This window comes from Gobius niger (assembly GCF_951799975.1).
Source record: "Gobius niger genome assembly, chromosome: 18".
Classification (NCBI taxonomy): Eukaryota; Metazoa; Chordata; class Actinopteri; order Gobiiformes; family Gobiidae; genus Gobius; species Gobius niger.
Window position 1 is genome coordinate 7,117,278 of NC_136869.1, and position 13,379 is coordinate 7,130,656.

The 13,379-nt window shown below is 42.4% G+C and overlaps 1 protein-coding gene across 2 annotated transcripts in view; it reads left to right on the top strand.

Annotated features, from left to right (window-relative positions):
• The window catches only part of LOC306977688 (enhancer of polycomb homolog 1-like), a 43,606-nt gene that overhangs the window by 12,407 nt on the left and 17,820 nt on the right, over positions 1-13,379 (top strand). For both annotated transcript variants that reach the window (XM_079576103.1, XM_079576102.1), the window contains 5 exons: positions 1,194-1,353; positions 4,641-4,786; positions 4,891-5,097; positions 5,296-5,444; positions 10,139-10,292. In XM_079576103.1, the coding sequence (XP_079432229.1) occupies positions 1,254-1,353; positions 4,641-4,786; positions 4,891-5,097; positions 5,296-5,444; positions 10,139-10,292 (756 nt within the window). In that variant the 5' untranslated portion in view covers positions 1,194-1,253. The remainder of the gene's footprint in view (positions 1-1,193; positions 1,354-4,640; positions 4,787-4,890; positions 5,098-5,295; positions 5,445-10,138; positions 10,293-13,379) is intronic.

Below are 13,379 nucleotides of genomic sequence, written 5' to 3' on the forward strand. Positions count from 1 at the left end.
GTGTCCAGTGTGTTGCATTTTCACCGAGCCTCGTGTTGGTCTCCAGCTCGAGACGCTTGTCCACTAAATTGGCTCTCGTGCCTTGAAGCTTGTGTTCGCTCTGCTATGGTTGACACAGCCGAGTCTTTTCCCCCTTCAGTCTGTAGCCTGTGGAGAAAGTAGTTCAGTCATTAGCTTCCCGGGGGCAGATGGTTCAACTCCGGACACACGCTGGGCGCCGCTTTTCATGCCTTCCCAACTCGGATATGGCTTTTTTTTTTCCCCCCATGGTCTGTTGAATTGTGCCTCGCCACTTAAAAATCTCACGCGTGTTTACTTTCGGCGAAGACATAATAGCGGTCGATGGCTTTTATTTACACAGTTGATAGGCTTCGGTTGTTGAATTGCCAAGCACTGGGGCGGAGCTAAACCCAAAAACACTGCCAAATAGTGTTTTTTTTTTTTTGGAGAGTGTAAAGTGAGTAGGAGCCCGTTGAAGTACTTGTTAGCGACGGGATTGGCCATCTGTTGCATCAACCGCGGAAAATAGGCCTCTCTGAAGCGCTTGGCGATGCAGAGAAAGCATACAACTGTAACGAGCTGCAACCTTCTGGATGTCAAAATGAGGTCTCTGCTGACGTTCAAAGTCACAATGGGCTTATATAACCGATCGCGGCGTTGATATTTCGGTGTCACTGAGTGGAGAGAAAACTGTTTTGAATCGGCACAGACTTACGCAATGAGCAAGGGACTTTGCTTAGTATTTTGCAACAATCTTACGAATGCATCTATGCTGTCGAAACTAGCGGTTTTCGACAGAATGAAGCTAAATCGAAAGCTGTTTGTCTCCTTGTCAAAAACCAGGACCAAAATAGGAACAGAATGATGCAAAATTAAAACCAAATTGTGAACATTATGACTGGAACCTTTCACGTGATTAAAATGGTCAAGAAATGTGTTTTTGGTTGATGGTTATTACAATCTCCTTTAGCTTCTTGCGATGTTATTCTTGGGTCGGCTAGTATTGCGATAACTGTAATTTGGGGGTGTATTGTGCAGCTTTACTATGACTGTATTGAGTGATTGGAACTTGGCATTGAGCTAAACACTTTTCACTGACATTAAACAACATTATTGCCTTTAAAATGTTTGGAAAAAGAGGCTGAAAGAAAGATTTTTTCCTGAATCTAACCACCCTGTCCTCTCTGTCCCAGGAGCACCATCTCCAGCGGGCCATCTCAGCGCAGCAGGTGTACGGGGAGAAGAGGGACAACATGGTCATCCCCGTCCCAGAGGCAGAGTGCAACATCCCCCACTACGAGTCTCTCTACCCCGGGGAGTTCAAGATGCCAAAGCAGCTCATTCACATACAGCGTGAGTACCACAGCGACTGCCGCGACTGTTGTTACTGCCAAAAGTCGCTGTGCCCCCGTGGAGCGCGAGATGCCAGAGCAGCTCCTTCACGAGTTTAGGCTGGTTTTCAATGAGATATTGGGCTGTTTGTACTAGTGTTGTCAAATTAGATACAAAAGGTAGGATTTAAACTAGATTATCAGTTGCAAAGGTATTCAAATTTTTGAGACTACTTAAAGAACAGTCACGTTTAGAGGTCGATCGATATATTGGCTGATGTTTGGGGATTTTACAATATCGGCTATTGGTTGATCTAGCGCTGAAAAAAGCCAATATCGCCGGGAAGTAATAGACTCCCATTTTTTGCATTTGAAAGCGCAAAGTCAGGGCTTTAAAACGGGACGACCTACATCTTCCTAGACCTCAGGGTAACAGGGAAAGATCGGAATGATGTTTATAAGTTTCACTAAACATCAGTCAATATAGATATGTGTCATTTTGAAGTGCAGAACCTGGAGAATTCAATCGCAGAGTTGGTTTTAACCTCCACAATTGTATTGTTGATCGCAGGGCAAAATGGTAACAGTATGCTAATGCTCACAGCAACATGCTAATGCTAACGGCTACTAATCAAAACTGAGACAGAGACTGATTGAATCACCTAAAGTAATAAAATAAAATCAGCCACTGCTGGAGCGGCCAAGTATTTGTTTTTACAGGATTATAGACCAGACATTTGGAAACAAAAGGTCAAATCGGCTGATAAAAATCCCCAAAAATCTTAGCCTTAGAAAAACCCATATCGGTCGATCTCTACTCATGATCTTTAGCAGAAACTGTCCAAACTGTGATCTCTAATGAGTTTGAGCCCTTTCCAAACAGCTCCTTAAAGGCTTTCAACGTACACCTGCTAAGTCACATTTTAGGAGCCTGTTCCTTAGTTCTGAACATCTAGAACACAATCTGCCAACATTTAGGTCATTATAGTAAAGTCTAAAGAAGAGGAAGCTCAAGTCATTTTCTTTGTGTTGAAATCTCATCTCAAACTGTCAAGAGTAAACTCTGCCTAAATTGCATAATTACACAAGTGTTTTTGAAGCTTAAGTGGCTCTCCATTTTTATTGTGTAAAAATAGCTCACGGAGCAATCGGGGTTTAAAACTTTAGATCGTTCCTTTACCGAACATTGACGCTTCAAAAGCTCTCTTGTAATGTAGCGTTTCTGCGTAACTTTTTGCATTATTTTAGCAAAGTTTCTGCCTCAGCGCCACAGTCCGTAATGAGCTCCTTCCTCTGTTGAGAATGGCATTAGCAGAATTGACTCCAAGTCCCAATTATAGCGTGTGTTTGCTCGGGCCAGACTGCAGTTAAACCCAAGATTACTCACACTCACTGCAATAGGCTTTCCCTTTTTATCTTTGGGCGCATTATTAGGCACACTTGTTCAGACAAAGTGGCTGAAGTTTCAAACAAGTCAAACTATGGAGGAGAACGAAGTCCAGGAAAACTGTGCTGGCCCGAATGTGAACTCAAATATCCGCTCTGATGCCAGGGCAGAGCCAATGTTTTATTTTTTTTGTGAGAATAGTCTAATGTTACTGGGAGATTTTATGATTTTTTTCTTAGAAACTGCTGAGTCACATGGCATTAGAGCGTCTGTAAATAATTAGACTAAAGGGCTTAAAAGTTACAGGCGCAACACCTATGAATTTACATAAACATTGGGGAGCAATTCACTCAAAGATTAAGGATGTTGTTAGGCTGGATTTACGATCTACAGAGGAGACAAAGATTTTAATTTATTCTTCAGACGTGATTGGGCTAAAGCAGAAATACCGTCAGTGACTGGACTTTCACTGTTGGTGCAAAAACACAGACTGAATGGAGGCCAACTCTGCAGAGTTATTTCATCACCTGTGGCTTGCCATGGGGCTGAGGAGTGGCGGATTTTGCTGTAAAAGTTATGATGGGGTCAGTAGATTATGGATAACAGACACTACTCTGGCGCTGGGATGTCGTCATGTTAAGAAACGACGTAATAATGGAGCCATGTAAACGGCGTTTTGAGATCTTTTCACTCTGGGACCTGGTTTGGAAAATGTTCGTTTACAGACCCCTAAAACGCCGGGTTCGTATGGATTATACGCTGGATTGATAAAATATTTTTGCGTTCATATTTTTCATCTTGAGCTTCACTTGTGTGGACAGGCCTTTTAAACAGTCTGTCTTGGTCAAGATCAAGTAAACTAGTAAAATTCGGATTTTACTGAGAAACGTTTTAATTCCAAACATTTTACATGATGGAAAAAGTTAGTTTTTTGAGTCGATTATCTTGTCCGGACAAGGTTGCCAGGTCCTATGTTAAAAAACAGTTTTCAGTAAACCTAAAAGGACTCCCTACCAAAAGCTCTGCCCCCAATCATGTCTAAATTTGTTATGGGCCTCATTATGCAGCACAAGTCACCCCAGGCTCTGTTGTAGTGCGGTTTCATTGGGGTGATCCTTCAGTATCTTTTTGAGTAACAAGGTGGTGATTTATTCTGTTATGTCGCCCAACCCAATATTTGATGTGGGGAAAGACGTTTGCGCTCAGTGACTATTGAGGCTGAGAAACCAAGCCACGGGGCTAGCTTTCTCCTTTTCTCTGGATAAGTTTTTGTTTGTATCTTTATTGAATTTTCACTTTGACTGGAGATGAAAAAGAGTATTTGTTTTTGTGTAAACACTGGGCACTGGCCCTCGAGAGCAGGCATTTTTCAAAACAAACCTTGCAGCTTGTATTTATCGACTGCAAGAAGAGAGCGGCCGCAAATGGGTGTCTCGCACTGTTATTTTACTTCGACTTAAACCGATAAATATGAAATGATTTATTCATAGGGAGCCTGAGGTGGTGGTTGTCCTTCAAAACGCTGAATCTGAAGTGTCTTGCTCTTGTAGACAGAGAAATGCTGAGGCCCACACAGATTCTTTAAATAAAAAAAGAAAGTGACATTAGTTTGAGCTTCATCTTTGCAATTTGATATTGACGTATGAATGTTTCCTTTTTAATGCCACATTTTATAATACATTGGTTTAAAAAGCATCAAATTTGACTTGATTCTGCCTGTATTAAATATTAAACATTAACCACAAAGACTGGTCAGAAAGTCTTCACTTTATCGTGTAAAATGGCAATAAAAATGAAGGAATACCGATGTTCAGGCCACATGTCATATCTAAAATTGACTGCTATACTTTCGTCATGCTTCACTTTTTATAATCGAGTTTAGATAAATAAATAACAGGAATGAATCCTCTCTGCCCCCTCAGCTTTCAGTCTGGACACGGAGCAGCCGGACTACGACCTGGACTCCGACGACGACCTGTTTGTGAAGAAGCTGAAGAAGAAGATGGAGATCACAGAGCTGCAGTTTGAGGAGATGATCGACCGCCTGGAGAAGGGCAGCGGGCAGCAGGTAACAGCCCGTACAAAACACAATACGAACACAGGAACGGCTAGGAAACGGTCCTTCAAGCCGGCTGCAATGGCCTCTCACTGAACTTTGTTTGTGTTTTGCAGCTGGTGAGTCTGCAGGAGGCCAAGCTGCTGCTTAAGGAGGACGACGAGTTGATAAAGGAAGTGTTCGAATACTGGAGCCACAAGAGGAAAAACAGTAAAAGTGGCACGCTCATCCCCGCCGTCAAACAGGAGAAACGGGACGGCTCCTCCACCAGCGACCCATACGTGGCCTTCAGGCGCCGCACCGAGAAGATGCAGACCAGGAAGGTGAGTGCAGCCATAGTTCTAGATCAGTTTTTCACAATGTCAGCTGTTTATTGATCAGCTAAAGGATTTTCACGTATTGGGAGAGCTTGGATGTACTTTATTGCTATGTAAATGTAAAAAAAAAAAAAGGCTATCAGTGGTATTTTCTAAACAAATGGTCATCTAGATAACATGAATTGCATCCCCCTTTATCTCCAGAACCGAAAGAACGACGAGGCGTCTTACGAGAAGATGCTGAAGCTGCGGCGGGACCTGAGTCGAGCGGTCACCATCCTGGAGATGATCAAACGCAGAGAGAAGAGCAAGAGGGAACTGCTGCATCTCACTCTGGAGATCGTGGAGAAACGGTGAGTGGAAGATTTTAGATCAAACTGCTGCATCTGCTGGAGCTGGTTTCGTCCCTGGCGTTGTTGACTTGTGATGTTTAAGAGTCTGTACAGTTTGTAGTCTGAATTATTTTATTTTCAGTGCTATATTGCAGGGGCCTGGCGTTGCCTACTCTTGGTATATCTCAGCCACAATGTTTGTTACTGACAAATGGATACCTCCCTCGGCTAGAATGGGTTTGTCGGTTCTGTTAATGCACTGCAATTTAGTCTACAAAGCATTTTCCGGACTTGCCTGTTCTGTTTTATTAGGCAGACTGCAAAGTTTAGCTCCCCCATTTAGCCCATTAGCGTAATAAAAATGCTCCAATTTATTAGTTTTCGTCTAAAGCTTGAACTTTTTCTTGCGATTGCTGTTAAAAACTATTACCCTGAACTCTCTCCGCTTCTATTTTGTGTATGAAACCGGCTGCAATGTTTTGCTTCACCCAGTTTAATTGGTTTTGTTGTATGCCATTAACCCCGGTGTCCAAAAATGTTCACCACTGTTCGTAAAAATACAATCACAGCTTTTGTATCAAAGTGTTTTTCTGAACTTGTTGGTGACTCCTTGCTCATGTTTGCGTTGTTCAATGGCTGCCAAGATGCAATTATCCGCTGCCTTCTACTGAAATTTTAAGTGATAAACTCTTTGCCTGCACATCAAAAACCGCCCTCTACAAAGGCTTTGTTTCTTGGCTAAAGTATTGTTTTTTCCCCCACGCCCTGACGCTGCCGTGAAGGTTACAGTGTCAAATCAATGCTTTGGTTAACCTCCGCGTTGTTTACTTGTCGAGCACCAATCCCCAGCTGAGGCCATTAGTGCACCAGGCTATTAGCCCCGCGCTATACAACCCTGCCCTCTAAACTCCCCTCGCTGGTCAGGCCTGGCTGCCTGTGTCAATTGGGGCCACGTTTATGTACACACTGTTTTGCGTGCGTTCTCAATTTGGACCCGATTATTCCGGGCAGCAAATTACCTCCCAATTCTCCTCAATCTGTCCGGCGGCACGGCAGGCCCAGTGCGCGCGGCGTTTTCTAGGGTCATTTATTTTAAGGCCTGCGGTGGAATTGAAATCGCAATTTGTTCACGATTAACAACTCGCAAAGGCTGCACTTAGACAATGAGCGTCCCTGTGTCTCCGCGGTACAGCTGCACAGGGAGGGGAATTAGTTTTGATACATGGGTTGAATATTGCGATAACGATGTCATGAAATTGTGTCAACATAAGACTTGCCAAAAAAAACTAAATTAGGACTAAATCAAGACCAGATATATATAAGGAAAATCATGATTCAAAGTGAAGATCTGCACATTCTAAAGCAGGAATTAAAAAGTATTGAAGGTCATTAAATGTGTTTTGCCAAAATCAAGGCCTTAAAGAGACTATACAGAGTTTAAAAATGTTAAAACTAAATATTTTCCTCCCCCTACGTGTTCCAGCCATGTCCTAATGTGTAGAATGAGCTCAGACCTGTTCACCACAACTGCCTCTAAAATCCTGCACTGTCACTCAGAAAGGTGTTGGGTCTGTAGTGCTGTCATGCACGAGCTTAATATACAGACTACAGTTACGTGTAAGACCTGAGGTGGCAGTAGTGAGCATAAAATGACCAACTTGCATCTATTCTCTTAAAATGTCATAACGAAGCATAAGATTAGATTCAAACTGGCATTAAATCCAGATTTTTGGGGGGGAAATTGTGACATTGCTGAACACTTTTTACTGTTTAAGTTCATCAAAAGTAACTCAAATATATTCAGCTGCAATTTTGGCTAAAATGGCTTAAACTTTGCCAGTTTTGTCCAAATCTTAACACATTGTGTGCTGCGCAGTTTTGGGGATTTAGCTGTTGAGTGCCTACAATCCAGACGATTTCTGATGTTTGTAGCACCACAGCACTATGGACACATGCTATGGCTCGTTTGAAAGGGGAGACTCTAACCTCGCCGTAGGTAAAAACAGTTTAATTCTACGTGCCTTGCTTCCGGAGAAATCTAAGCTAAACAGAGGCTAGTTTTGATCGAAATCACAGATTTTTTTTCTAGCTTCAGAGGTAATTAGTGTTTTATGCAACATTCTCCTTTCTGATTAACTCCTCTCATTGGCACTCAATGTGTTAGGAAGAGAAATTGAGCACATTTCATTTCTTGTGTTTGCATTAAAATAGAATATAAAGAGGAAAATCATGATTAGAAGTGAAGTGCTGCACATTTTACGCTGCTCTTGCAAAAAAATTGTAGATCTCAGAGTTGAACCCGAGTGATTTTGCAATAATACAGTATTTTGGCTCGCACTGTGGACATTGTATCACTTTGAGCTGCTCGATTTGTAGAAAGAATTACAATCACGCTTATTTTACAAAATGTATTGTCTGGATACTTGGACTCGGACTGAACTGCACATTTTCATGGCGGTATTAACTGTTTGTCTCGATTTTAATATTTTTGTAATCAATTATGATAATTGACTTTTGTTTGACTGCACAGCCTTGGCGACGGCTAATGTTATGATAATGACTGGCCGTTAAATTACGTGGCCCGACTCCTCAGGGTCTCAGGGTATAAAATCTGCCAACCCTTTTGTTCAAACCTCTACATGTGATTCTTAAGTTTTATACATGAGACTCGATAAAGACTGGCTTTTGTTTCCTTTCGCCCTAACACCAATCAAAAAAACTAATTTGCGTTTAACCTTGCCGTCCTCCTGCTCATTTTAAAAGCATAAATCACAAATTCCAGCCAAAACGATTCAGCGCCGTTTTGCGCAGTCAGAGCTTGAACTTCTCCAGGACTAATCTGCCGAGCGAAGTACCTCATTCCCTTCACTGAGTCGCTCTGTCGGGCCGCACAATAGCCCCTATGTTTGCATTATTTTGCAGCGTAATTTATTTTTTATCTCTCGCTCTTTGAGGTTTCCCCCCGTTTCGCAGCGCTGCGGTTGTGATCCGTCTGAACATGACAGGCGGCAGAACGATTTTCTCTCTCCGAGGCGCTGTCAGCGAGCTCTAAATTGGACTCGTCTGCTCCAAGTGCTGTGATTCGCAGTGACATTTCAATTTCCTCTCGTTATCCCGACCTGCTTCCTGTCTGCGCCTCGCTCCTATTGGGACACTGTCTATTTCCGGAAGATGCTTCTCGCGCCCACTCCGTGATATGATGCCGCGGGGACGGGGGGGGGAGGCGGCGCTCGTAGAGGCTCGCAGCGCTGCATCGGACTCTTCCACTCAATCAAAACCAGCATCCTGGCTCCAATTATCGTCACTGCGAGCCTTGTGGAGCTAATTGTGTGCGCGAGTGTAGAAACATCTGTTCATATCAGCAAAAATGTATCCTAGCTGTATTCATAAGGAGAAGAAGGTCTGATGTACTGTCATTTAACTTCAGGGAACTTGTAATAACTGTATGAAATGTAAAGAAACCTGTGATGCGGCACAAATCCACATGTACCTGACATTAGGAGCGATTTTGGGCCTGGAAACTTAACTTGAACTCAGAAACAAATTCTACTTTCAGAGTCTTTATGATGAAGACTTAAAGGGACTATACAGGGTTTAAAAATGTTAAAAACTTGGTATTTTCCTCCCCCTACATGTTACAGCCTAGTCCTAATGTGTAGAATTAGCCCAGACCTGTTCACCACAACTGCCTCTAAAATCCTGCACTGTCACTCAGAAAGTTCTTGCTTCAGGTAGAGCCGAGCGAACCCTTGCTCAACAAAGATTATTAAACATCCAAATTATTTATGCTGTATTTGGATAGAGCTAATAAAACAACACAAAATCCGTAGGTGGGCTCTGTTCTTCTCAACACATTTATACAGTAGGACCTTCTTCCTCTGAGCGGAGGGCAGGGAGCTTGAAGAAAAAGAATATATATATATATTTTTTGGTGAATATGAATCAATTTGACCTACCAACTCGATTTTTAAATCAATTGTTTTCCCCAGCCATAGCTTCAGGTCCAAAGTGCCGTCATGCACGAGCTTAATATAGAGACTGCAGTTACGTGTAAGACCTGAGGTGGCATTAGTGAGCATAAAATGACCAACTTGCATCTATTCTCTTTAAGCGAATGATGTTGCGATATATTGTGGCTTCTCGCCATACAGATATTGTATCACCTAATATCGCGGAAACGGAAACTGTCCTGAACAGACTGCAAAAGACCAATTTTCCCCCCTCATATTTACCGACTTTCCTTCATTTTTCTTTACCATTTTTTCCGCTATATTTCCCCTTTTGCCCAAACTTTTCAATAAGTTTTTCCCATTTCCCACCCATTTTTCCCCCACATTTCTTGGCGTTAAGTTTGCTCATCTTCCTAACATCCATTTCGATATCTTGTGGACGATACAGTGGGGGGAAAAAGTAGTCAGTTTCCCATAGACTTTCTATTGGATTTCTGCCTTTTCCCCCCCGCTGTATATCACCCACCTCTGGCTACGTGACCGTTTGACATCAGAGTGCACTCAGTGTTTACATGAAAATCCCCTGGAGAAGGATAGTTGTCGCTTACAAAGGATAATTGCAGTTGGTACAATTTGCAGCCCATCCTGTGGTGATGAATTGACTCCTGTTGTTGTTGTCTTGCCCAGGCTGATTGAAGTTCTTCTGATTGTATTAGGTTTATTAATAGGTAAAATCTCTAACTGATTGTCCGTCCTCTGGTGCAGGAACGTCATGCCGGACCTGGGCGCGGAGGTGATGGCCGAGGCGCTGGCGCAGAGGGCTCTGGTCAAACCCGTCTACACCATCCCCCTGCTGCCTCTGTCCAACAGCAGCCAGTACAGACACCCGGACCACCTGGACCTCAAGGACTACAAGAAGGTACCGGCACCACTGCGCTTTATCTGCTTCGAGCTGCTCATTATGAGGCACGAGAAGTGACTCTGTTGGATGTTGCGGTACTAGTTGTCAAAACAAGACTCTAAAAAATACCAAGACCAGGCTAAATTGGAAACAAGTTTGGAAAATCCTGACTAAAACCAAACCTCCGCACATTTTTAAGTTCTCATGTGGTTTAGTTTTTGCTGCGTTGACACAAATGTGTTTCTCAGGCAGTTTAATCACCTATTACTTTGCGATTTTGCGATTTCATGGATTTACTTCTTCTGGTTTAATGTCTACAAGTCGGGCAGTTCAGTCTTTTTCAGGAGAACATTATAAAGTCATTAGTTTTAGTGTTTTTAAGCCACGTGTGTCGGTTTGTAAAAGAGCTTAATCTTTAGCATTACGGCGTTTGTTTTCTCACTTATTCCTCACATTCCTGCTGTAAACGGTTTCTGCTCTTGATGCGAGTGGAGGAGGCGTTTGTGTGGGAGACAGAGTTTCAATGACGCTTTCAAGCATAAAAACATGTTCCTGACTTGGCCTTCGCCTGACTCCATTCACAGCGGCGCGGCGTGTACTACACAAAACAAACCTCACAAAGAAGCGTTTATGACAAGAACGCAGCGCTCGATACCACGGCCATGTGAGGCTCTCGTGTCTTAAAGACGGGCCTGATACAAATGTAAAGAAGCAGTGTAATTAATGTGAAAGTAGCGCGTAGTTTATTGCTTTTTGTCTTTGCTCAGATGATGTAAAGTTCAGAGGAAGCCAATTTAATTATGAAATGGCAAGTTCGAGAAGCTGTCAGACCGGTCATCAAGAAAGTGTTAGAGAATATAATCAGGGTTTCTGCGAGGCATTAAAAAGCTTTACGAGTGAATTGTGCCAACATCTCGAGGCCTTAAATGTCATTAAAAAGCATTAAATTGGATTCAAAATGAGATCGCTCAACACTTTTTACTGTACAAGTTCATCAAACATACCAAAATGATAGTCTTGAACAGATTCAGTCGCAGTTTTGGTGAAATTTACATTTTTCTTAGTAAAATGTTCAATATGCGCTTTTTTCCCTTTGGTGGCATTGACTTGATGTTTTCTATACATTTATAACATGCTTTTGCCTCACTGACACTAATTAATTGTGCAAAAAATACATCTTTAAATATCATTAAAGTAAACATTGTTGACCAATGACTTTATTTTCCAAAAAGTTTCCATTTAATGCCAGTTAGAATCCAATCTAATGTTTTTTTTGTTTTAAAGTTCATCAAAAACAACTCATCCAGCTGCAGTTTTGGCTGAAATTGTTCTCAAAGCTGCCCACTGTGTCCCATTTCCGTTTCAATTTAATAATTTCCCTGCGTTTGATGGAATCTCTGCAAAGCTTAGAAATTAAATATGCACAGATTCTTTTTGCATTTGAATTAAAAAGCATTAAATTTGACTTTCTGCTCACTGTAGCTGTTTAATACACAACATTTGTTTGTAGTGATGTTTTCCCAAATCTAGTTCATATGTGACTAGGTCCATCACAATGGCAGATTTGAAGTTCGATATATATGGAGGCATGACAATATTGCGATAAACTATATTATTGACTCTAAAGCATGAAAATGATAGTAAACCTTTGATATTAAAGTGCCTAATCGTATCCTAAGCCAGTGGTTCCCAACCTTTTTTGTCCCATGTACCCCTTGAGGCATTAATTTATACTCCGAGTACCCCCTAACTCAAAGATCCTGCCAAAATCTTAACAAATTAAGCAACTAAACATGGATTATTCAGTATTTAGTAGAGTTTAGTATTCAAAATACAGCAAAAATACTCTCAAAGTCAAGCCTTTTACTCAAAATCATAATTAAAACTAACTTTTCTTTTAAAGTAATATTGAAGCTATCTCTTTCCCCTCCTTTTTAAATCTGAGGTAAGTCCAAGTACCCCCTGCCAAGTGCTCAAGTATCCCAAGGGGTCCCCGTACCCCTGGTTGGGAAACACTCGGTCCTAAACTACCACGCAAGCTTCCATTAACATAAAAAATAAAGAAAAGAAGTCAATAAATGGACAGATGATAAATATTGGGCCCAAAACATGTGTAGTTCGTCTGTCATTTATTGAACGATGAGTTGATATGGTAATTATTGTGACTATTCCCATGAGTTCCCACCATGAGTTGTGCCCGCCCCTTTTCTCTCTTCACTCTTTCTGTTAGCACGGGACTGGAGAAGTCAAGATAAAATCAGTTACTACACGGGAACAAAGCTGTTTTTTGGCCACGCAGAGAAACGGTGCAGTGTTGACATGTTGGTGCAAATGAACATTGGACAAATCGATCTACTAAACATCAGATTTTTTTTTTTTTTTTTCCTGAATGGGGATGAATGGGCTTCGGAAGTGCTGAGACAAGGCAAAAAGTAGGCGGGGCGGAAAAGGGTGAATAGGTGACGCAACCAACATTACGAAGAAGTCTCACAACTTAGAGAGAGTTACATTATTTTCAACATCTGTTTGAATAAAACTTGTGCCTTTTCCTGCTTCAGCTGAAAAAAGATCTATATTCCAGGCCTGAATCCCTGTCTGAATACTCTGGGTTTTGTCAGGTCAGAGAGGAAATCTGGAATAAAACTCAGCAGTGATTTGCTGAACGTTTGTAAAAGATGAGAAGGATTTTTTTTAACTCTCCACTACTTCCTGCCTCCTCTAAATCTCTCCTGTTCTGATTTAATCCGCAGCTTGAGTTCACGGCGCTCTTTTGTTTACACCTGCTCTCTTCCTGTTTACATCGCCCCCTCCCCGCCTCATTACCTCGTTCCCGTGCCGTCTCCCCCGTTGATTTCCCCTTCTCCTCCCTCGCGCCGGCTTTGTTTCCCCCGTCACGTCGAGTTTGAATCGCACACGGCTAATCCTCACAGAAGCGGAGGGGGGCGCGGGTCCCACGGGTGCTGTCCGGGGCCGGTGGGTGGCGCGGGGCGGGATTAAAAAGGCCCAGGGAATGAAGCCATCTGCCCCACACAGCGGCATCTGGCACGTGCCTCCATCTGCATATGAATGACCGGCGCTCAGAGCGGAGTGTGTTGCAGCGAGGCG